Source organism: Myxine glutinosa, unplaced genomic scaffold, assembly GCF_964187855.1.
Source record: "Myxine glutinosa unplaced genomic scaffold, kmMyxGlut1.1 SCAFFOLD_2118, whole genome shotgun sequence".
Taxonomy (NCBI): Eukaryota; Metazoa; Chordata; class Myxini; order Myxiniformes; family Myxinidae; genus Myxine; species Myxine glutinosa.
Genome location: NW_027618213.1, coordinates 39,025 through 64,041, shown reverse-complemented (window position 1 = coordinate 64,041; position 25,017 = coordinate 39,025). Strand labels below are relative to the sequence as shown.

The 25,017-nt window shown below is 48.3% G+C and overlaps 1 protein-coding gene across 2 annotated transcripts in view; it reads left to right on the top strand.

Moving 5' to 3' along the window:
- LOC137429572 (disco-interacting protein 2 homolog C) overlaps positions 1–25,017 on the top strand; it is a gene marked incomplete at its 5' end in the record, with an annotated part of 65,733 nt that overhangs the window by 10,234 nt on the left and 30,482 nt on the right. For both annotated transcript variants that reach the window (XM_078769339.1, XM_078769338.1), the window contains 9 exon segments: positions 1,333–1,452; positions 3,454–3,568; positions 3,673–3,815; positions 3,992–4,128; positions 4,252–4,332; positions 9,919–10,046; positions 10,318–10,432; positions 13,267–13,468; positions 13,817–13,926. In XM_078769339.1, the coding sequence (XP_078625465.1) occupies positions 1,333–1,452; positions 3,454–3,568; positions 3,673–3,815; positions 3,992–4,128; positions 4,252–4,332; positions 9,919–10,046; positions 10,318–10,432; positions 13,267–13,468; positions 13,817–13,926 (1,151 nt within the window).

The following is a 25,017-nucleotide window of genomic DNA, read 5'->3' as shown; positions in this document are numbered from 1 at the left end:
AGGAGCAACAGTCACTTAAACCCTGATTTTTTTATTTTTTTTTGTAATGCCATGAACAAACTTTCGTACATCACGGGCGATGAAGGTTGTGGTCAAGTTTCATTGAAATTGTGTCTGCAATTTATGGGAAGAGAGCACACATTTACTTTTTGGGGGTCAACCCCCACAAACCCCCTATATAGACCTCCTTAATGTGGGGCAGAATTTGATGTGGTCAATACACCTTTGTAGGCATCACATATGAAGCATGCATGTGGCCACGTTTCATCAAAATCGTGTGTTTGGTTCAAGCGATAATCACTGAAGTGTTTACGGACTCACTGACTGACTGACTGACTTACCTACGAACACTGCTTGATCACATAAGCTCACGAGACTAAAGTCCAGGTGAGCTAAAAATGTTTATTATGTGCATCTCACTTTATTTAATTGTTTACACCTCAACACCTTCATCATACTTTAGAACCACACATCGTCTTTACTACCTCACCCCACACTCTCCCGACTTCAGTATCTCTCTTGATTACCTTTCACATTTTCCAAAACACTTGCACCTCAACATTCCTGATTTTTGTTCCTCTTTGATGCGATGTGTGGTTGGAAGCCTGAAAATGTTGGCCTTTCTTTTCTTCCCAAACCGAAATCATCCTCTTGGTTTTATAAGGTTCATCGGTTTGTATAGCAGCTCCTTATTGGCTCAAGGCAGGTAAAGAAACGAGCCTAATTGCCCCGGATTGCTGCTGATTGGCCCGGGTTGCTGCTGATTGGCCCGGGTTGCTGCTGATTGCCCCGGGTTGCTGCTGATTGCCCCGGATTGCTGCTGATTGGCCCTTGTTGAATCACAATCTGCTGAACAATTAATTACCTTTATATAACAGAAAACCTAATGTTAAACCTATTTTCCATAGGTGTACATATTGTGCAGTATAGACATTGTGTTTGGTAATTTTTTTCACCCAGGTGAAGAAACAGAGCCTGGTGTTGGTTTAGCGGTTAGGGTGCCGGCTTGGGATCCTAGGATCCTGGGTTCGAATACCGGTCGATCGCTGAATTAACGCCAGGGGGGTTGACACAGCCTGTCATCCTTCTGAGGTCGGCAAATTGAGTACCAGTTCACTGGTAATTCCCTGTGTGGCAAGAGGCGACTAACAGGGTTGGCGGCAGGAAGGGCATCCGGCTGTAAAACATCGCTTCAAAAAAGGGGACCAGGGTGCCCAAAAAAGGCCAACCCCTGCTCTGCGGGGGAAAATTGCCTCTAAAGGTGGTTCTGAAGTGAAGAAGCAATGATGAGTTACTTTGTGCTGATGGATTGTCCGTGTGTGCTCGAGACAGCGCGGGTGGCCTGTGTGAAGTCACGCGACATGCACTGGGCACTGGTGGCTCATCGGGACCAGAGGGACATCGGATTCGGATCTTTACGGATGCTTATCGTGGCCGACGGAGCCAATCCCTGTGAGTGGATCGCTCGGTGTGATGGAAGAATCCCCAAAACTGAACGTCTCGTTGTGAGGTGTTGTCCTCTATATCCTGTCATCCCTGAGACTCTTCTTGAAGGGGACCTCTTTGTGGTAGTCTGCTCAGGCAGGAAGGATTTGGTATAATTTTGAGTATTGCAATATGGATATTGATCCTTTTGTGTTGTTCACGTATTTAACCTGCTGGGTAATCGACAAAATAATTAATGGAATCATACATGGAATTCCCCACTCCATTTGGCTATCCCACGTCCAAATACTAGCGGTCCTTGTCTGGTCCAAACATGCTTTCCTTTGATGGAAATTCGTTCGGCCAAATATCCAATATTATCGATAGTGGTATTATTTGCATAAAGCATGTATATGTATGTATGTATGTATGTGTATGTATGTATGTATATATATGTATGTATGTATATATATGTCATAGACTTCCCCTCGTCTTCTTTATGCTGTTCGATTTCTGATGTTTTCTCTTCCTACTGATGGAGACGCTGTAATAACCCACCTGAGAATGTCTGCTTTACCTTTGACCCACTGAATGAGGGTTTTGATCAGACGGTAAAAGTTGATTTCCGTATTTGCTGTCATCAAAAGAAGGGTGAAGGTGGTTGTTTACCCATCTTGCCATTTCCATGGCCAGGTGCACAGGACCACCTGGTTGTATTGATTATGATAATGAAGCTGGTTCACACCGCTTATCTGCAATAATAGATAACTGTCCGTACTAATTCCCAATAATTTTGCTCCGGTGTAAAGACTTGTACAAATGGAGATATTTAATACGGGCCAGACAGCAGGGCCTGAGTAAGTCGACATGACGAAGGAGGTCTGGTGGTTGATTGGATGGATGATGCTTCCGCGATCATTGCTGTCGATTGCATGCTCAGATTGCGAGTTACTTTAGATCAAATGTTTGTGCGGTGTTCATACAAACTTCATCCCTTTTGTCTGCTGATGCCTTTGGATCATTATCTGACCGTTGGTGTTGTCTGCAGCTCAGTATCTGATATTTGGTTTTGTCTGCTGTCTGCTGATCATTATCTGACCCTTGGTTTTGTCTTCTGTCTGCTGATCATTATCTGACCCTTGGTTTTGTCTGCTGTTGTCTGTGGATCATTATCTGATCTTTGGTTTTGTCTGCTGTCTGTGGATCATTATCTGACCCTTGGTTATGTCTGCTGTTGCCTGCGGATCATTAACTGATCTTTGGTTTTGTCTGCTGTCTGCGGATCATTATCTGATCTTTGGTTTTGTCTGCTGTCTGCGGATCATTATCTGATCTTTGGTTTTGTCTGCTGTCTGCGGATCATTATCTGATCTTTGGTTTTGTCTGCTGTCTGTGGATCATTATCTGACCCTTGGTTATGTCTGCTGTTGCCTGCGGATCATTAACTGATCTTTGGTTTTGTCTGCTGTCTGCGGATCATTATCTGATCTTTGGTTTTGTGTGCTGTCTGCGGATCATTATCTGATCTTTGGTTTTGTGTGCTGTTGCCTGCGGATCATCAACTGATCTTTGGTTTTGTCTGCTGTCTGCTGATCATTATCTGATCTTTGGTTTTGTGTGCTGTCTGCGGATCATTAACTGATCTTTGGTTTTGTCTGCTGTCTGCTGATCATTATCTGATCTTTGGTTTTGTGTGCTGTTGCCTGCGGATCATTAACTGATCTTTGGTTTTGTCTGCTGTCTGCTGATCATTATCTGATCTTTGGTTTTGTGTGCTGTTGCCTGCGGATCATTAACTGATCTTTGGTTTTGTCTGCTGATCATTATCTGATCTTTGGTTTTGTCTGCTGATCATTATCTGATCTTTGGTTTTGTGTGCTGTTGCCTGCGGATCATTAACTGATCTTTGGTTTTGTCTGCTGTTGTCTTTGGCTCAGTATCTGATGTTTGGTTTTGTCTGATGTTGTTCGTGTACCAGAGGTAGCATGATCTTTGTCTCGGCTGATTTGCGGCTTCGTTCCGCTACAGGGTCCATCTCGTCCTGCGATGCTTTCCTGAATGTGTTCCAGAGCAAAGGTCTCCAGCCCGAGGTGATCTGTCCTTGCGCAAGCTCCGCTGAGGTGCTAACATTAGCCATCCGCAGGTGAGTATGTCCGTCCTGCATCAGTCGGTCTTTGTGTTGTGTTCTTCATGTACTACGCGGATGTATGAAGGTTTCCCCTCCAAGCATGTCCTTGTGTGTGGCAGGCCTTGTGAAGACGGTGCACCTTTACCTGCAGGCAGAGGCGTGTTGTCCATGAATGCTCTCAGCCATTGCGTTATCCGGGTAGACTCTGAGGACAAGCTCTCGGCTCTCACTGTACAGGATGTTGGAAACGTCATTCCTGGAGGTAGGTGAGATGATTAAGGTGTGCGATGGGGTCATGAGTATCAAACGTGGGTTGGGGCGCTGAGATGCAGCCATGCAATTTGACATTCCAATGGGCACTCACCTGAGTCACCTGGTCCATCACCGTGTTCGTAATGCGCACAATGTAGTGACAGAGCGAGGTTTCTGTGTTTGCAGCTGTGGTGTGTGTGGTGCGGCCAGAAGGTGTGCCTCACCTTTGTCAGTCCGATGAGGTCGGTGAGCTGTGCGTGAGCTCACCTTGCACGGGATCCTCGTATTATGGTTTATCGGGCATCACTAAGAGCACCTTTGAGGTGAGATATGACAAAATTAACCTGCGAATAGATCCCTTCTTTGGTTTTAAATTTAAAATGTCCGAATGGCTTTCTCCCTGCACCTGCTTGTCCTATACATTGCTTGTAATATTTTTAACGCAGGTGTATCCAGTGGATGGGAGCGGTTGTCCTATCAGTGATTTCCCCTTCGTACGAAGTGGCTTGTTGGGGTTCATTGGCCCGGTAAGGAAGATGTAACATGAACAAACATGTGCCACCTGTCATTAACAAACATGTGCCACCTGACATTAACAAACATGTGCCACCTGACATTAACAAACAAACATGTGCCACCTGACATTAACAAACATGTGCCACCTGACATTAACAAACATGTGCCACCTGACATTAACAAACATGTGCCACCTGACATTAACAAACATGTGCCACCTGACATTAACAAACATGCTATTTAATTGTTTAACTCTGACATATCATCCGCTATAATCGGTCCTCATTTTGCTCCCAACTCTCCCATTTCCATGTTGTAATCGGTCCTCATTTTGATCCCAACTCTCCCATTTCCATGTTGTAATCGGTCCTCATTTTGATCCTAACTCTCCCATTTCCATGTTGTAATCGGTCCTCATTTTGATCCTAACTCTCCCATTTCCATGTTGTAATCGGTCCTCATTTTGCTCCCAACTCTCCCATTTCCATGTTGTAATCGATCCTCATTTTGCTCCCAACTCTCCCATTTCCATGTTGTAATCAGTCCTCATTTTGCTCCCAACTCTCCCATTTCCATGTTGTAATCGGTCCTCATTTTGTTCCCAACTCTCCCATTTCCATGTTGTAATCGGTCCCAATTTTGTTCCCAACTCTCCCATTTCCATGTTGTAGTCACTCCACATTTTGCTCCCAACTCTCATTTCCATGTTGTAATCGGTCCTCATTTTGCTCCCAACTCTCCCATTTCCATGTTGTAATCGGTCCTCATTTTGCTCCCAACTCTCCCATTTCCATGTTGTAATCGGTCCTCATTTTGTTCCCAACTCTGCCATTTCCATGTTGTAATCGGTCCTCATTTTGCTCCCAACTCTCCCATTTCCATGTTGTAATCGGTCCTCATTTTGCTCCCAACTCTCCCATTTCCATGTTGTAATCGGTCCTCATTTTGCTCCCAACTCTCCCATTTCCATGTTGTAATCGGTCCTCATTTTGTTCCCAACTCTCCCATTTCCATGTTGTAATCGGTCCTCATTTTGCTCCCAACTCTCCCATTTCCATGTTGTAATCGGTCCTCATTTTGATCCTAACTCTCCCATTTCCATGTTGTAATCGGTCCTCATTTTGCTCCCAACTCTCCCATTTCCATGTTGTAATCGGTCCTCATTTTGATCCTAACTCTCCCATTTCCATGTTGTAATCGGTCCTCATTTTGATCCCAACTCTCCCATTTCCATGTTGTAATCGGTCCTCATTTTGATCCTAACTCTCCCATTTCGATGTTGTAGTCGGTCCTCATTTTGATCCCAACTCTCCCATTTCCATGTTGTAATCGGTCCTCATTTTGCTCCCAACTCTCCCATTTCCATGTTGTAATCGGTCCTCATTTTGCTCCCAACTCTCCCATTTCCATGTTGTAATCGGTCCTCATTTTGATCCTAACTCTCCCATTTCCATGTTGTAATCGGTCCTCATTTTGCTCCCAACTCTCCCATTTCCATGTTGTAATCGGTCCTCATTTTGATCCCAACTCTCCCATTTCCATGTTGTAATCGGTCCTCATTTTGATCCTAACTCTCCCATTTCGATGTTGTAGTCGGTCCTCATTTTGATCCCAACTCTCCCATTTCCATGTTGTAATCGGTCCTCATTTTGCTCCCAACTCTCCCATTTCGATGTTGTAGTCGGTCCTCATTTTGCTCCCAACTCTCCCATTTCCATGTTGTAATCGGTCCTCATTTTGCTCCCAACTCTCCCATTTCCATGTTGTAATCGGTCCTCATTTTGCTCCCAACTCTCCCATTTCCATGTTGTAATCGGTCCTCATTTTGATCCTAACTCTCCCATTTCGATGTTGTAGTCGGTCCTCATTTTGATCCCAACTCTCCCATTTCCATGTTGTAATCGTTCCTCATTTTGCTCCCAACTCTCCCATTTCCATGTTGTAATCGGTCCTCATTTTGCTCCCAACTCTCCCATTTCCATGTTGTAATCGGTCCTCATTTTGATCCCAACTCTCCCATTTCCATGTTGTAATCGGTCCTCATTTTGCTCCCAACTCTCCCATTTCCATGTTGTAATCGGTCCTCATTTTGCTCCCAACTCTCCCATTTCCATGTTGTAATCGGTCCTCATTTTGATCCCAACTCTCCCATTTCCATGTTGTAATCGGTCCTCATTTTGCTCCCAACTCTCCCATTTCCATGTTGTAATTGGTCCTCATTTTGATCCTAACTCTCCCATTTCGATGTTGTAGTCGGTCCTCATTTTGATCCCAACTCTCCCATTTCCATGTTGTAATCGTTCCTCATTTTGCTCCCAACTCTCCCATTTCCATTATGTAATCGGTCCTCATTTTGCTCCCAACTCTCCCATTTCCATTATGTAATCGGTCCTCATTTTGCTCCCAACTCTCCCATTTCCATTATGTAATCGGTCCTCATTTTGCTCCCAACTCTCCCATTTCCATTATGTAATCGGTCCTCATTTTGCTCCCAACTCTCCCATTTCCATGTTGTAGTCGGTCCTCATTTTGCTCCCAACTTTCCCATTTCCATGTTGTAATCGGTCCTCATTTTGCTCCCAACTCTCCCATTTCCATGTTGTAGTCGGTCCTCATTTTGATCCCAACTCTCCCATTTTCATGTTGTAATCGGTCCTCATTTTGCTCCCAACTCTCCCATTTCCATGTTGTAATCGGTCCTCATTTTGATCCCAACTCTCCCATTTCCATGTTGTAGTCGGTCCTCATTTTGCTCCCAACTCTCCCATTTCCATGTTGTAATCGGTCCTCATTTTGCTCCCAACTCTCCCATTTCCATGTTGTAATCGGTCCTCATTTTGCTCCCAACTCTCCCATTTCCATGTTGTAATCGGTCCTCATTTTGATCCTAACTCTCCCATTTCGATGTTGTAGTCGGTCCTCATTTTGATCCCAACTCTCCCATTTCCATGTTGTAATCGTTCCTAATTTTGCTCCCAACTCTCCCATTTCCATTATGTAATCGGTCCTCATTTTGCTCCCAACTCTCCCATTTCCATAATGTAATCGGTCCTCATTTTGCTCCCAACTCTCCCATTTCCATTATGTAATCGGTCCTCATTTTGCTCCCAACTCTCCCATTTCCATGTTGTAATCGGTCCTCATTTTGCTCCCAACTTTCCCATTTCCATGTTGTAATCGGTCCTCATTTTGCTCCCAACTCTCCCATTTCCATGTTGTAATCGGTCCTCATTTTGCTCCCAACTCTCCCATTTCCATTATGTAATCGGTCCTCATTTTGCTCCCAACTCTCCCATTTCCATGTTGTAGTCGGTCCTCATTTTGCTCCCAACTTTCCCATTTCCATGTTGTAATCGGTCCTCATTTTGCTCCCAACTCTCCCATTTCCATGTTGTAGTCGGTCCTCATTTTGATCCCAACTCTCCCATTTCCATGTTGTAATCGGTCCTCATTTTGATCCTAACTCTCCCATTTCGATGTTGTAGTCGGTCCTCATTTTGATCCCAACTCTCCCATTTCCATGTTGTAATCGGTCCTCATTTTGATCCCAACTCTCCCATTTCCATGTTGTAATCGGTCCTCATTTTGATCCTAACTCTCCCATTTCGATGTTGTAGTCGGTCCTCATTTTGATCCCAACTCTCCCATTTCCATGTTGTAATCGGTCCTCATTTTGCTCCCAACTCTCCCATTTCGATGTTGTAGTCGGTCCTCATTTTGCTCCCAACTCTCCCATTTCCATGTTGTAATCGGTCCTCATTTTGCTCCCAACTCTCCCATTTCCATGTTGTAATCGGTCCTCATTTTGCTCCCAACTCTCCCATTTCCATGTTGTAATCGGTCCTCATTTTGATCCTAACTCTCCCATTTCGATGTTGTAGTCGGTCCTCATTTTGATCCCAACTCTCCCATTTCCATGTTGTAATCGTTCCTCATTTTGCTCCCAACTCTCCCATTTCCATGTTGTAATCGGTCCTCATTTTGCTCCCAACTCTCCCATTTCCATGTTGTAATCGGTCCTCATTTTGATCCCAACTCTCCCATTTCCATGTTGTAATCGGTCCTCATTTTGCTCCCAACTCTCCCATTTCCATGTTGTAATCGGTCCTCATTTTGCTCCCAACTCTCCCATTTCCATGTTGTAATCGGTCCTCATTTTGATCCCAACTCTCCCATTTCCATGTTGTAATCGGTCCTCATTTTGCTCCCAACTCTCCCATTTCCATGTTGTAATTGGTCCTCATTTTGATCCTAACTCTCCCATTTCGATGTTGTAGTCGGTCCTCATTTTGATCCCAACTCTCCCATTTCCATGTTGTAATCGTTCCTCATTTTGCTCCCAACTCTCCCATTTCCATTATGTAATCGGTCCTCATTTTGCTCCCAACTCTCCCATTTCCATTATGTAATCGGTCCTCATTTTGCTCCCAACTCTCCCATTTCCATTATGTAATCGGTCCTCATTTTGCTCCCAACTCTCCCATTTCCATTATGTAATCGGTCCTCATTTTGCTCCCAACTCTCCCATTTCCATGTTGTAGTCGGTCCTCATTTTGCTCCCAACTTTCCCATTTCCATGTTGTAATCGGTCCTCATTTTGCTCCCAACTCTCCCATTTCCATGTTGTAGTCGGTCCTCATTTTGATCCCAACTCTCCCATTTTCATGTTGTAATCGGTCCTCATTTTGCTCCCAACTCTCCCATTTCCATGTTGTAATCGGTCCTCATTTTGATCCCAACTCTCCCATTTCCATGTTGTAGTCGGTCCTCATTTTGCTCCCAACTCTCCCATTTCCATGTTGTAATCGGTCCTCATTTTGCTCCCAACTCTCCCATTTCCATGTTGTAATCGGTCCTCATTTTGCTCCCAACTCTGCCATTTCCATGTTGTAATCGGTCCTCATTTTGATCCTAACTCTCCCATTTCGATGTTGTAGTCGGTCCTCATTTTGATCCCAACTCTCCCATTTCCATGTTGTAATCGTTCCTAATTTTGCTCCCAACTCTCCCATTTCCATTATGTAATCGGTCCTCATTTTGCTCCCAACTCTCCCATTTCCATAATGTAATCGGTCCTCATTTTGCTCCCAACTCTCCCATTTCCATTATGTAATCGGTCCTCATTTTGCTCCCAACTCTCCCATTTCCATGTTGTAATCGGTCCTCATTTTGCTCCCAACTTTCCCATTTCCATGTTGTAATCGGTCCTCATTTTGCTCCCAACTCTCCCATTTCCATGTTGTAATCGGTCCTCATTTTGCTCCCAACTCTCCCATTTCCATTATGTAATCGGTCCTCATTTTGCTCCCAACTCTCCCATTTCCATGTTGTAGTCGGTCCTCATTTTGCTCCCAACTTTCCCATTTCCATGTTGTAATCGGTCCTCATTTTGCTCCCAACTCTCCCATTTCCATGTTGTAGTCGGTCCTCATTTTGATCCCAACTCTCCCATTTTCATGTTGTAATCGGTCCTCATTTTGCTCCCAACTCTCCCATTTCCATGTTGTAGTCGGTCCTCATTTTGATCCCAACTCTCCCATTTTCATGTTGTAATCGGTCCTCATTTTGATCCCAACTCTCCCATTTCCATGTTGTAGGGCGGCCTTGTTTTTGTGGTAGGAAAAATGGATGGGCTGATGGTAGTGGCCACGCGACGACACAACGCAGACGATGTCGTCGCTACAGCACTTGCTGTTGAGCCGATGAAGTTTGTCTATCGAGGCAGGTGGGTTCACTACGTTCTTACGTTGTGTAAAACGCTCAACATTTACGAACACTGTTGCGGGCCAATGACCCATTTGAGGACGAATGCAGAATCCAAATTCGTCCACTAGAATGGATTGGACAGTTGTAGATCACTATCCCCAGTGACAGGAAGTTGCTCAGTCGTTTTCTCCATTTTTCAGTATGTTCGTTTCGTGATGACCATTTATGTGGTTGGAAATTCTCTGTCGGGTTGTCCTTATTGAATGTTGAACTGTATTCACCACGTGTAGGATCACGGTGTTCTCGGTGAGCATTCTCCATGATGAGCGCATCGTGGTCGTGGCTGAGCAGAGGCCAGACGCATCAGAGGAAGACAGTTTCCAGTGGATGAGCCGTGTTCTGCAGGTGCTGAGGCTCGTACAGTTTTGCTCCACCTCTTCGACATCTCCAAACACGTCATCATCAGTTTTTTTTTGTTGTTTTTTTTGTTTTGTTTTTGTATACAAGATTAAGGCTCGTGAAAGAGCCAACATTAATCACACAAAAAGTCAAACCAACACATAAAACACAAAATAAAGGGGAAGGGGGAAGGACACAAAACAACATTTGAGAGCAGGGACATCGAGAACCGTGGGAGGGAGAGGGCCTGGGGGGAGGTGGGAGAGGTATAAAACATATGGACACTGCATGGACTTCCACGAGAGAAGTTCGAATTTCAAAAAAGTGTATCTGGGGTGAATTAGCGGGAGTAGAAAAGATCAAGGTTTTGGATGGGGGAAGATAAGAGATGGTGGTGAACAGCTGTTTTAAAGACCTGGAGGGAGGAGTGGGATTGAAGGGAGTGGGGGAGTTTGTTCCATAGGTGGGAGAAAAGGGGAATGAAAGAGTGAAGGTGAGCAGAGAGCTTAGATTTTGGCAGTTTAGCCATAAGAGGGTTCCTGGCAGATCTTGTGCGACCTGTAGGAATGTTAGGGGGACAGAGCACAGAGAGAGCTGGGGGAGCAAGGCCGGAGAGGAGTCGGTAGAAGACAGAAAGACCACCAAACAGCCTGCGGTGAGTGAGTGAAAAGTCCTCGGAGTTAGCTTCATTGCAGGAGATTCCAATGATTCTGAAAGCTTTGGTTTCAACAGCGTGAAGCCGAGCTAGGCGTGAGGCAGGAGCACCGGCCCAGAGGGGGGAACAGCATTCCATTGAGCTGCGGATGAAAGCCTTTTATGTGGTGAGGAGCTCAGGTGTGCCAAGGAAGGACTTCGCACGACGGATGATGCCCAGTCGGCGACTGGCTTTGGAGGCCAGCTTGGAAATGTGGTTTTCCCAAGAAAGATCATGGCAGATAGTGAGACCCAAAACCTTGAGCGACAGAACTTCTTGGAGAGGGTTGTTGAGGAAGTAGATGGGAGGGTTTTCCAGTCGGTCTTTTCGGAGAGACATAGTAAGAGTGTGAGATTTGTCAGGATTGAAAAACATGTTCGACTTGTTTGACCAGTCTGTGATTTTGTCTAGGTCTGCAGAGAGTGAGGAGGCTGCAGCCTGCCGATCTGAGGGATGAGGAATGGAGCAGCAGAGAGTGGAGTCATCAGCAAACAGATAGAGAGGATTTTCCAGAGAGTCGGAGAGATCATTGATGAAGACCAGAAAAAGCACAGGGCCCAGAACACTGCCTTGGGGAACTCCAGCCTGAACAGGAAGGGGAGATGAGAGAAATCCATTCAGGGCCACACGTTGACTACGACCAGAGAGGAAGTCCGCAAGCCATGAGTGGAGATTTCCATGGATACCATATGAGGAGAGTTTGTTGAGCAGAGCTGGGTGCCAGACCGTATCGAAGGCACGTGATATGTCAAGGGAGACAGCTCTGATTTCCTGTTTGGCATTGAGGACCTCCATTCATTGTTGAGACAGGAGAAGCAACATCTCCAGAGTAGAATGACCTGGTCTGAATCCAAATTGATGATCAGAGATCAAGCCATTGGAGAAGAGGAAGGATTTGATATCCGAAGCAATGATGGATTCCATGACTTTGCTGATAATTGGGAGCAGGCTGATTGGTCTGTAGTTGCAAGGATCTGTTTTTGCACCTTTTTGTGTAAAGCGGTAATGTTTGCTGATTTCCACGATGCTGGCAGATGACCTTGAGCAAAATATAGGGTGAAAAGAACAGATCCTTGCAACTAACATTCATCACAAAAAACAAACGGACACATAAAACATATGACAAAGGGAGCGGCACAAGATGGGGAGAGAGAGGGAATCACACAAGTACGACATTTGAGAGCAGGGACATCGAGAGATCTGTGGGAGGGAGAGGGCTTGTGGGGAGGGGGAATGAGAAGGGGGTGGGGGTGGGAGAGGAATAAGACACATGGTCACTGCGAGGACTTCCAGGAAAGAAGTCGGTATTTCAAAAAAAAGTGGATCTGGGGTGAATTAACGGGGGGTAGAAAAGATCAAGGTTTTGGGTGGGAGAAGATAAGAGATGATTGTGAACAGCTGTTTTGAAGACCTGGAGGGAGGAGTTGGATTGAGGAGAGTGAGGGAGTTTGTTTCGGAGGTGGGAGAACAGAGGAATGAAAGAGTGAAGGTGAGCAGAGAGTCTTGATTTTGGCAGTTTCACCAGAATAGGGTTGCTGGCAGATCTTGTGCGTCCTGTAGGAATATTTGGGGGACAGAGCACAGAGAGAGCTGGGGGAGCTAGGCCAGAGAGGAGTCGGTAGAAGACATAAAGACCACCAACCTGCCTCTGGTGAGTAAGTGAAAGGCCCTCGGAGTTAGCTTCATCGCAGGAGATTCCAATGATTCTGAAAGCTTTCAGCGAGGTGTGAGGCAGGAGCACCGGGCCAGAGGGGAGAACAGTATTCCATTGAGCTGTGGATGAAAGCCTTGTATGTGGTGAGGAGCTCAGGTGTGCCAAGGAAGTACTTCGCATGATGGAGGATGCCCAGTCGGCAACTGGCTTTGGATGCCAGCTTGGAAATGTGGTTTTCCCAGGAAAGGTCATGGCAGATAGTGAGGCCCAAAAGCTTGAGTGATATAACTTCTTGCAGAGGATTGTTCAGAAAGTAGATGGGAGGGTTGTCCAGACGATCTTTTCGGAGAGATAAAGTAAGAGTGTGAGATTTGTCAGGATTAAAAATGTTATTTTTGTAATTAGCCTCATCCTTGCACCACATATATTCACCTTTACAAGAACATTCCAATCGTGTTCCTCTCTTGTTCCTTGCGATGTCCTAATTCCTAGGCGATTGATTCGATACACCAAGTTGGTGTTTACTGTTTGGCGCTCGTTCCAGCAAACACTCTACCAAAGACCCCTCTTGGCGGGATCCACCTGTCGGAGACACGCCAGCGCTTCATCGAGGGCTCACTGCACCCGTGCAATGTGCTCATGTGCCCTCATACCTGTGTCACAAACCTGCCCAAGCCAAGGCAGAAACAACCAGGTGCCCATGATCTGGGAGGGGACGTTTGACAACTGTGGGTTTATTTGATTGTCGGACTCCACCTTGTTATCATACGTCAAGTTAGAAGTTAACGAGTTAGAAGTGAATTAATGGAGCAATGACAAGCATGGGTTAATCGAGTTATGTCTTCCTTGGTCAATGCTTATTAAATATGACTGATTTTGATTTTTTTATTAGTTTTTGTTGATATCGAGGCTTTTGATTAGGTTTACCTTTTTGCGAACATGTCATGTTGTTAAGATATGATTGTAACATCACTCTTTAACACCTCATCTCCGTTTTTTCCTTCTGTACATCGGACTTTATTCGGGTACTGCCCACCAACAGAGGTGGGGCCTGCCTCGGTAATGGTGGGGAACCTGGTAGCTGGGAAGCGCATTGCACAGGCCAGCGGGAGGGACTTAGGACAACTCGACGACACGGAGCAAGCTAAGAAGGTGTGAACCCTCCACTCGGTGTAACTCGCACCACTACCATTGTTTTCACATCTATGTGTACGCTTTTTGCTTTTGGGTCCTCTGGGTCTTTGGGTTATTTGGGGTATTTCAGGGTCTTTGGCTTTTTTGGGGGTATTTTGGGTCTTCGGTGTCTTTTGCAGTATTTTGATTCTTCAGGATATTTTGGTCAAAGGTCAAGGTTGCAACAAATAGTCAATTTTCATCCGATTGACTTGAAATTTGAGCAGGGTTTGCAAATTTGGTCATTGAAGCATATTGCTGTTGAGGTTAAAAGGTAGAGATTGTCTAAGATCGTTAATTTTTTGTATTATTTTTTACCTCCGCCACCAAACGTGGATGGAGGTTATGTTTTCACCCCTGTCTGTCTGTTTGTTTCTTTGTCTGTGTGTTTGCTTGTGAACAAAATTTCTCAAAAAGTTATTATGGGCAAATTTGGATGAAACTTGGTGAACAGGTTGTGTGTGTTGTGGAAAACCAATCAGGTCCACACAACTTTAGTCCAATGGTTGGTTTAATTGCATTTAGATCATCACATCATCCTGTAAAGTAGAAATACACAATAAGTATACGATGCGACATCTCATGGGTCCATTCATATCATTCAATGCAAGCAAGCTGGATATTCTATACAGGCGTACCATTAGCGAGGCTACCGATGTAACATGTCACAGGAGAAGTCTCTGGAGCACCGTTCGCAGCAGCGGGTCTTATAGTCACGCCCCTAGCGGTGTCAACGTGCAGCGAGCATCACCCCGGGTTCAGTACGAATACGATTTCACTACATTCTCCCCCCGTCAGAATTATACGGCCGCGCGGCTAAAAGCGAGTGAGCGTCAGCACGAATAGGGTGCGGAATATCAGTCGACCCAACCGTATCGGGCCGGGCGGCGAATTTCCCTGCCAGCACGCGTCCGAAATTCCCCGGGTACGGCATCACGTATCCCTGGGTCCCCGGCGTCAGAGGCGCCAACAGGGTCGGGTGACGGAGGGGGTAACTCCAAGTCGTCGGGCCCAGGTAGTCTCGGCGAGGGGAGGGTCGGTAGACTTTCGGCGATGGGAGCGTCGGGAGAGGCCATAGACTCATAGATGGGTTCGATCGATTCGTCCGATTCCCTACTTAGGTCATCGACCCCGCAAGGGGCAAGGTGACGGACGGAGACAGTAGTCTCACGGCCATCAGCCGTCATCACACGAGCATGCTCAGGATTAGCCTGGAGAATCTGCACTTTGTCCACTAGGGGGTCGTACTTGCTTGCGCGAACCGCCCGTTTAAGGTAGGCCGGCCCGGGCCCAGCGAGCCAACTGGGCAAAGACCGTATACACCCCGAGCTCCTGGGGTGGTGGAAAAGTCGCTCGTGGGGAGTTTGGTTGGTTGCCGTACTCAGGAGAGCCCTGATCGAGTTCAACGCCGCAGGTAGCGACCAAGCCCATTTATCGAGGCCCCGGCCGAGGGTCCGGAGGTGGAGCATGACGGCCCTCCAGATAATCCCGTTGAAGCGTTCGATCTGCCCATTAGCCTGGGGTCTGTACGGCGTGGTGTAACTAGACGCAATGTTATTCTGGAGCAGATAGCCGCGCACCTCCTGAGACAAGAAGACCGCACCCCGGTCGGTATGGACATAGGCCGGGTAACCGAACATTGAGAACAAGTTCTGTAAGCATCGCATCACCGTGGCAGCAGTCATGTCCGCGCACGTATAAGCAAAGGGGAATCGCGAGTACTCATCAACGATAGTGAGCAGATAGCGAGAGCCGCTCGACACCGGCAATGGGCCCTTGAAATCCATCGCCAAGCGTTCCCACGGGCGTGTAGCCTTCACCAGAGTCCCCATGGGAGGGTTATAGAAACGCGGTTTGATTTCCGCGCAGATAGCGCAGTCGCGACAGATACGGCGGATATCGTCAATCGAGTATGGGAGATTCCCACTCCGCACAAAATGAGCGAAACGCGTTACGCCGGGATGGCCCGCAGTGGCATGCAGCACCCGTAGGCCCTCCAAAGAGGTGATACCAGCACATGTAGCCGGTCGTGATAAGGCATCGGCGGCCTGGTTATCCTTCCCCGGGCGATATTTGATGGTGTAACAGAAGTCGGCGAGTTCGATACGCCAGCGAGTGATTTTCTCGTTCTTAATGCGCTGGGCGTGTAAGGTGTCGTACATGAACGCAACGCTTTGCTGGTCCGTGATGATTTGGAAGCTCCGCCCGAGTAGGTACGGGCGCCATCGCCGAATAGACTCGACGATCGCATATGCTTCCTTTTCAACGGACGAGTGCCTCCGCTCAGCGGTGGTAAGAGTCCGTGAAAAGAAAGCCACGGGACGCCCCCCTTGGGAGAGGGTCGCCACGATGGCCTGATCCGAGGCGTCACTTTCGAGGACGAACGAGCCGCTCTCGTCGATTGTCGCCACGGCGGCTCGGGCGATGTCGGTCTTAAGGCCTTCAAAGGCCGTCAATGCGGCCGAACTCAGGGGGAAGGTGTCGCAGGCCACAAGGGGGCGAAGTTTCGCGGAGAAACTTTGCACCCATTTGGAGTAATGGGCGAACAGCCCAAGGGCGCGCTTCAGGGACGCCCGATCGCAGGGAGGGGCCATGTCGAGCAAAGGTCGCAGACGCTCCTTATCCGGAGCGACAGAGCCATGGGTCACGGTGTACCCCAGAAGATCTATCGTGCGTAGGGAGTATTGGCACTTATCCTCGTTCATAGTTAAGTGATACCGCTGCGCGACCTCGAGGAAGCGCTTGAGATTAGCATCATGGTGCCCTTGGTCATATCCACAAACCGTAAGATTATCGAGGTAGACGAAAACATCGGTTAAGTGCTCCCGCGCAACGAGGTCATCCATGGCCCTCTGGAAACAAGCGACCCCGTTCGTTACCCCAAAAGGCAATCGCGTAAATTGGTACAACCGCTGCCCCGACTCAAATGCGGTATAGATACGATCCGCCCTAGAGATAGGGATCTGGTGGTACGCACTACGGAGATCGAGAGTGCTATAGACCGAATACTGGGACACCTGTTGCACTAGCGCGTCCATCCCCGGAAGGGGGTAGGCATCCAGCTGTGTAAAGCGGTTAATCGTTTGGGAATAGTCGATTACCATGCGTCTGCGATGGGCCTCGCTGCGCACCACCAAGACCTGGGCGCGCCACGGCGACCTACTAGGTTCTATGATGCCGTCTTTCAAGAGCTGAGCCGTTTCGTCCGCAATGAATTGCATGTCAGCGCGAGAGTAGCGTCGTGATTTTACCGCGACAGGGGTGCAGTCGGAGGTTAGATTGGGGAACAGCGAAAGCGGCTGGACGTCCATTTGCGCTAGGGCGCACACCGCAAGCGCGTCGTCCGCCCCCACAACAAGAGTGTCAGGCCCACCAAACTCCATTACCAGACGTCCATGCAGCTTAAGAAAATCGTGTCCTAACAGAATATCAGCACATAATGCGGGTAAAACCATAAGGTGTACATCAGGGAAAACCCGTCCCTTTAGCACGAGTTTCAATCGGCATTCCCCCTTCGTGCTGAGCCGAAGCCCCTGGGAAGCCATGAAGATTCGTCTCGTAGACCGCCAGATCCGCCATCCATGCCTGAGCACAAGTCGCTGGTCGATAAAACTATCCGTAGATCCCGTATCCACCAAGGCCCGAACACAATGGCCTTCAACCATGAGGGGAATAAGGGCTTGAGCCAGGCCAGACGAGGCTGCTGGGAGCGGGACTGAGCCCCCCGAATGGGTCGGACCAGCCTCGCGGGTGGATCCTATGCCAGCAGCAGTTTTGCGGTCGTGGCCGGAGTCTGCGTTGACCATGGGGAATCCATTATCGTCATCAGAGGGCTTTCCCCAGCATTCCGGTGTTTCGCGATTCAAAATCTGACAATTCTGACGAGAAAAGGCCTCCGTAGTATTTGAAATCGCCTTTTGACACTTTTGGCAGAAAAAGGCTTCCGTAGTATCCGAAATCGCCTTTTGACATTTTTGGCAGAAAAAGGCTTCCATAGTATTCGAAAATGCCTTTTGACATTTTTGGCAGCAAAAGGCCTCCGTAGTATTGGAAAACTCCCTTATCTCCTTTGTCGGGGCGTGGGCCGCTGTTAGCTCGTGGACGACTCGAGGAGTACGTTCCGCTGGGGCTTGGCGAGGTTTCAAAGCCCCTTGCGTGGCCCGGAGTTTGGCCAAGGACACGGCCTTTGTGCCCGATGGAGAATGAGACGGTGGTGGCTGTCCGGTGACGCCCGCCAAGGACGTCTGAGCGCCCAGGGGTCCGCAGAGAGGGGCCCTCCCCTTCGAAGTCGGGTAAGGCGCCGGGTGTTGGGCTCTCGCGGGCTCCGCAACGAGCCCATTCAAGGTCGCTGCGCCCGCGCGACCGCGACTGCGCGAGTCAGTGAGCCGCGAGCCGCGTGCCGTTTTCCTGCACACTTTAGCGTAATGTCCCTTTAACGAGCACAAATGGCATATAGCGTCTCGTGCCGGACACACGACCCGGGCATGACGTGGCCCCCCACAGAAAAAGCAAGCGGCCCCGCGCAAGGCCTTGGGTCTGGTCGTAACGGCAGCCGTCAGGGCTGGGTCTTCCTCCGGAGCATCCCGGAGTTCAGCGAGCGGATCCGCGTCCTCGGCGGTAGCACTCTCCGGCCGGGCGTGTAGTGTGGTGCCCGCCAAAAGGCGCGTGCGATCATAGGCGTTCGATTGCATCCGCGCTTCGGTGTATACTGTCGCTTGCTCGAGCGCCGTAGCGAAGGTCAGGTCGGTCTTCTCCAAGAGTTTGAGCCTTAGTTCCTGGGAGGAGACCCCTGCAATGAAGGCATCTAAAAGACGATCATCCTGAGCCTGCGCGGGAGTCCGTGGCTCCCTGACGCTGTCCAGCAAAAGCTGCCGGAGCTCCTGGGTGTAGTGGTCCATCGCCTCGTTGGGTTGCTGGCGTCGCGTTTGCAACAAATAGCGTGCGTACACCGGGCTTTTTTCCTTTATGTATAGCCGTTTGAGCTCGGCGATGGAGAGGTCGTACGTCGCGCATTGAGCGATAGCGTTGTACACCCGGTAGTCGATTTTTGCATGGAGAGTGGCTAGCTTCGCGGCAGCCGTCGGTGCGGTCTCAGGCTCATCAAAAAGATTCTGCAATTGTCTGAGCCAGTGCTTCAGCTGCAAGCCACCATCCGCGGCTTGCGGGTCGGCGCTGAAGATGGACACCGTCAGCGTCTTGTTGCCAGCCATGGATCTTAAATGCAATTAAGTGTTGTGGAAAACCAATCAGGTCCACACAACTTTAGTCCAATGGTTGGTTTAATTGCATTTAGATCATCACATCATCCTGTAAAGTAGAAATACACAATAAGTATACGATGCGACATCTCATGGGTCCATTCATATCATTCAATGCAAGCAAGCTGGATATTCTATACAGGCGTACCGTTAGCGAGGCTACCGATGTAACATGTCACAGGAGAAGTCTCTGGAGCACCGTTCGCAGCAGCGGGTCTTATAGTCACGCCCCTAGCGGTGTCAACGTGCAGCGAGCATCACCCCGGGTTCAGTACGAATACGATTTCACTACAGTGTGTGTGACAAGGTTTAGCCGTATGGAGTACATGGCTGGAATGACCCTTTCTGTTTTTAAAGCTTTTGGCAGTTTGCAACATTTCAAGCTGAACTGGTATATGATATATCATTGGCATTATTTTGTGTGAGAATGCTTGCGGTATACGAATGCTGAGCTACAGTATATAGCTCCGCTGAATAGGCAACCATTAACTTTTGGATGAAGTGCAATCATTAATTATTCACTTCTTACTGACCTTGTAGTTGTGCAAACTTTTGATATTTTAGTTTTAATTTTGTTTTTAAATGTTCACTTCTCCATTGCTTGTCATGGTGGTGTACAAACTAACAGTGGCTTTCCTAGTACGTGTTATGCCTGTAGCGACGGCTAGCGCTGTTGGAACTTGTTGGGAGCTAAAAGACCCACAATTATACCAAGTGTGCTCTCCATGCCCCCAAAGCTCTTTTTGTTGGGAATTGTCTGCCTGGAAGAGGTGTCTCCGATTCGGGGCACAGACCTTGTTTTGCTGTGATTACACAGGCTGATGCGTTGGAAAGTTGGGGTTTCCAGTTGAAGATAAACATGTTGTGAAACTTCGTAGAAGGTTCTCGTTGGTTGCCTCATCATTTAAAAACAATTACTGTAGTTGTACAGTTAATTTGACAGTTATTTTGCATTATTTTGCAACTCTTTTATATAAACAATTTGGTGGATCTCTTCTGGGAAGTTCTCTCAAAAGGTAGATCAACCATCCATATTTAATTCCATAATAATAAGATAGAGAGAGAGAAAGTGTGTTTGTGTCGTGGGTTTTATAAGCACCTGGTCGAACTCGGACAGTGTACAATATATTTATTAATAGATAAAAATAATACATGCATGGAAGATGCTGAAGTGGCGTGTAGGACAGTAACGCCAGCATGGATGACATCACAGTCATTACAATCATGCACAGCCCGCACCAACATCTCACATCATGAAACTCCGCAACACATGTCTCGCTCCATATATGAGAGGAAGACGAGTCTTAAATACAATCCTAATAATTGGACGAACAACCACTTAGTTGTGCAGAATATGGCAATACAACAATTGTGTGTTAACTTTCTTTTCTCCAAACACGAACTCCTCAGACACAAACACGAAACCACGAATTTTGAAACCGAACTTGAACACGAGCCTCAAACACGAATTCAAACATTTTTGATGTGGAGTCTCCAACCCACGTGATCCCTCCAGCCAATCATTTCCACTCCTTCCCAAACATCTTGGTTAATTTGCATCTCTGCACCTCACGTGAGCATTCATTCACTTGTTAAGAGTACAACATCAAACTCTGTTATCTAACATTAACAGCTAACATTGGCTCTGCCATGACGTATCAGCTGTGTCCCAACTACCAACTACCAACTACGCCAGACAAGATGGCCCGCGCTGTTTCTCGACGGTTCGCACGCGAGGCTGATCATCGAGCAGCACCGCACCATCCAGATCATGGGGCTAGCACCCGAGCCGCGATGATCCGACTCTCAACAGAACCGTCCGTCTCAACAAACGGCTCTCCCAGTCTCGCCCCTCACGTCTCTCTACACACTCCGCCGTCCCCTGCATTGATCAAAGTCCCAGCAGCGGCCTGGTTCTCCGACTTGCCACGTTCCTATTTCTGTATCCAACGTGAAACCTCAAAGCCGATCTCAACTTTATTTGGCAAGTCAAGCCAGCGATCGCTGCATATAGTGCGCGTGAGATTAATTCAAAACATAACTCGATGCCCGAGTCAGGTTAAGTGATCGCTCCGCTTCCGGTCTGAATACACAGCAATTAAATGCGCATTCCTTTCTCTCGCGATCCCCTGCTGGCTCATGGCTCATTTCCAAGGGAACCAAACTGCCCATGACATTGCATGCTGATCCGTGCTCGGGAGAAAGGTGGGGACAAAAACACCTTCGAACTCGACGGCCGCTCGCCTCGCCGCTCCGCACGCGACCACGACTCGCACCGCTTACATCTCGCACTGCCAATGGAGTCATTCAATCCCAAAAATGTGGCCAACCTTAACCCGACGTACGGCCAACCTCAATGCGACCAAAAACGTCTTTGAACTCTTCAAATAAAATCAACACCCATTTAATTACGTTTTGACTGCTGAGACCCCTCGGCCCTTTCCTGATCCTTCATATCCCAAAGATACTGTATTCGCGAATCCATAGATTAAGCTCGCATTCATTAGAGAAAGAGCTGGGTTCGGCTAACTTGGTTAGCAAGACACTTAACTTTTCACTAATCATCCGAATGTATGAATTAATGTGTCATACCTGATTCCCAGACGTCGAGAGGCTTCCTCTGACTTCATATCTCCTCTCGTGCTTTGTGGGGACTTCATGGGGGGCCTTCTCTGTGTAGCACATGACTACTCACCCATTCCCGTCTCTCAGGAACATCATGTTTCCGAAATATCCAAAACCTACCTCACATTTAATTTGAGTGCCCGATCCGACTGAATCCCCTGTCCTACCTACCTATCGTCCTCTCTCGACGGAGAAATTTCTCAGCGCACCAGCCGAATGGCTCCCACTGTACCTGAGATTTGGTGATCATTTTTCTTCTCCTTTCACCAGATGTTCCTTGTTCATTACCCATCTTACTGGTATTTCCTCCTTCTCCGCAACCAGTTAGTTTAAAGGAGGCACCCTTATCCGGCTTCCTCCACTGATGGGTGCACGACAATACCCATAGAGTGTTGCCGTCGTTCAGGTCCTCAAGGCAGAGTGTAGTGAGCGGCCGAGTGTACAGGTACCACCTGTCCCTTAAAGAGCCACTCGCAATGCAACCAACTGTGACACTCCTGCCGGACCTCTCACGCATGCGAGTGTCCAGACTTTCTTTTAAGGCTGCCTCTTTGAAACACTCACAGCATCCGAGTGTCCAGGCTATTTCCCAAGCCCCCTGGAACCACTCACAAGTGCTCGGGCCCCAAGCCACTTGTACCTTACCCCCTTATCTTTAACAAATCTCTCCACCGTCTGTTCCCCTTTAACTTTCCTTCAAATCCGCGCCGGAGATAAAGCCAAGGCAGGATCCTTCACTCAATGGCAACAGAAGTTACCATTCTACCGAGAAAGTTCTCACAATTTAGTGGGCACCCGGAAACCTTCCTCATCGCCATCTGTCGTGGGCTTTCTAAGCACCTGGTCGAACTCGGACAGTGTGCAATAGATTTATTAATCGATAAAAATAATACATGCATGGAAGATGCTGAAATGGCGTGGAGGTTGGTAACACCAACATGAATGACATCACACTCATTATAATCATGCACAGCCCACACCAACATCTCAGCCAGTACCAACCTGCATTCGTCTTAGTATACTTTCTTCAAAGATCAAGGAACTCAAAACATCTCCCCAATTTCCATCCCCAATTTCACAGACTGCCGCCTCGGAGAGAAGTTGTAAGGACTGGACAGCAGGGAGCTCATGGGGAAAGAATGTTTTGCAAGGTCAAACAAGAATTCTGTCAACAGTTATTTCTCTGAGCCAGACGATTTGACGCTAGTGAGTCTAAATGGGTCACAGTGTGACGCTGCCTAGGGATTTATCACCAGCCTAGGCCTAGGGATTTATAATGAAATCCCTCACATTTGTATATTGGTCTCCTCCATAATTCCAAAACCATGAAATCTAGCGGCCCAAAATTTTGCATGCATACTAAGGGAACTCCAAGGGAGTACATGAATGAAAACTGCTGGGTGTTTAGGTAAATGTAAACACCCCTTTTGAAGATAATTAACAGGCTTATCAAATTAACGCCAAAATCGGGCTTACCCTTGGCCAGCCCGCATTCATCTTGCAGGCGTCTTAATCTGCCATTATGTTTTGGCCTAATAAAACATGCCTTGCCTTGAAGCATATCGCAATGGTTTCTGTACAATAGAGCTTCATACATACGAATCGCTGATCTTCATACCTAAGCTAATCGTACATACATCGCAAATCGCTTGCCAAGCCAGCCGTTCCTTGTCAACTGTTGCTTGTAAGCCATGATGATAAGTTGACAGCAGTGTAATTGATTTTTTTTTTAACAGTGATTGTCGTTTTTAAAAAAAAATTGACAATGGTAAGGTCCTAAATAGGGTTACCATATGCCTGTTTTTTTTTTTTCTGGGCATGTCCTTTTCAGTCCTTAAATCCTCATCTGGCTGGGCTTTTTAAAGATCTAAAAATGTCCGGGGCTTCCTGTCCAACCTCGCAGTGTGAGAAAGTCCAGTGGCGTGCTCAGTCCGCAATTCAGTGTCTTTTCTGAGTCCGCATCGTTCACACTTGTGTGGTTTTCTTCAAGAGCTCTTTACAATGCCAAAACAAAAGTAAATTCACTGCAGAACTAAAGACCAAATTCCCATGTTTTCAAAGTGGTCCAGAAGAACAGGAAGCCGAGTGCTGATACGTACGTCTCTGTGACAAATAAAGGTGCTATTGAAGGAGCTGCGCTCCAACGCGAGTCGAAAGAATTGACGCGACCAAAGACGGAATTCGTCCGAGTTGCTTTATTGAAACAAAACAGCTCAGGTATTCTGACAAAAGCCCGTTTATCGGGCAGCAATATATATACACATTTATGTCGGGAAGTTTGCCCGGCAAAAGCTATACCGGGCATGCCCGGGTGTCAAGGGCGAGCCTTGGAAAGGCGAGTCTGGACCTGCCCGGGCGTGTTTGGCTGCGGCCTGGCAAGTCGAGGCTGGGCGTGCTCGGGCGCTCTGGACGAGCACTGGAAAGGCGAGAGCGGGCATACCCGGACGCTCTGGGCGAGCCCTGGAAAGGCGATAGCGGGCATGCCCGGACGCTCTGGGCGAGCCCTGGAAAGGCGATAGCGGGCATGCCCGGACGCTCTGGGCGAGCCCTGGAAAGGCGATAGCGGGCATGCCCGGACGCTCTGGGCGAGCCCTGGAAAGGCGAGAGCGGGCATGCCCGGGAAAGACGAGACCGGGCGTGCCCGGGAGGTTCGGGCGTGCCCGGGAACAGTGAGTCCGGGCATGCCCGGGAGAGGCGCGTCTGGCCGTGTTCTGGCCGGTGCAAGGCGATTGTGTGCATCCAGCGGTAACCGCGACACACGCCCCTCCAGAATCGACCTGCACCGGCAGGGTTAATTTAAGGGGGGTCCGGATGACCCGGCCGAAGCGACCCCTGGAGGGTCGTGGGGAGGGGTCCGACATGGTGGTGGGTGGTCGAGCGGGGGGAACTGTGGACGGGGGGCGGCCTCGCCGCGGAGAAGGGCCAACCGTGGTGGTCGGTCGACGTCCATGTGCGCCGGTTTGAGGCGGTCCACAGAGATCCGGTCCGACCGTCTGCCAACGTCGACGACAAAGGACTTGTCGCCCCATCGCAGGACCCGGAAGGGCACGTCGTACGGCGGCCGGAATGGCCCCCGGTGCGCGTCATGACGCACAAAGACGTACTCCGCTGTGCGAAGCGCCGGGGGGACGTAGGACTGGGGGCCACCGTGGCGGGACGTTGGCACGGGGGCAAATCGGCGGGCGGC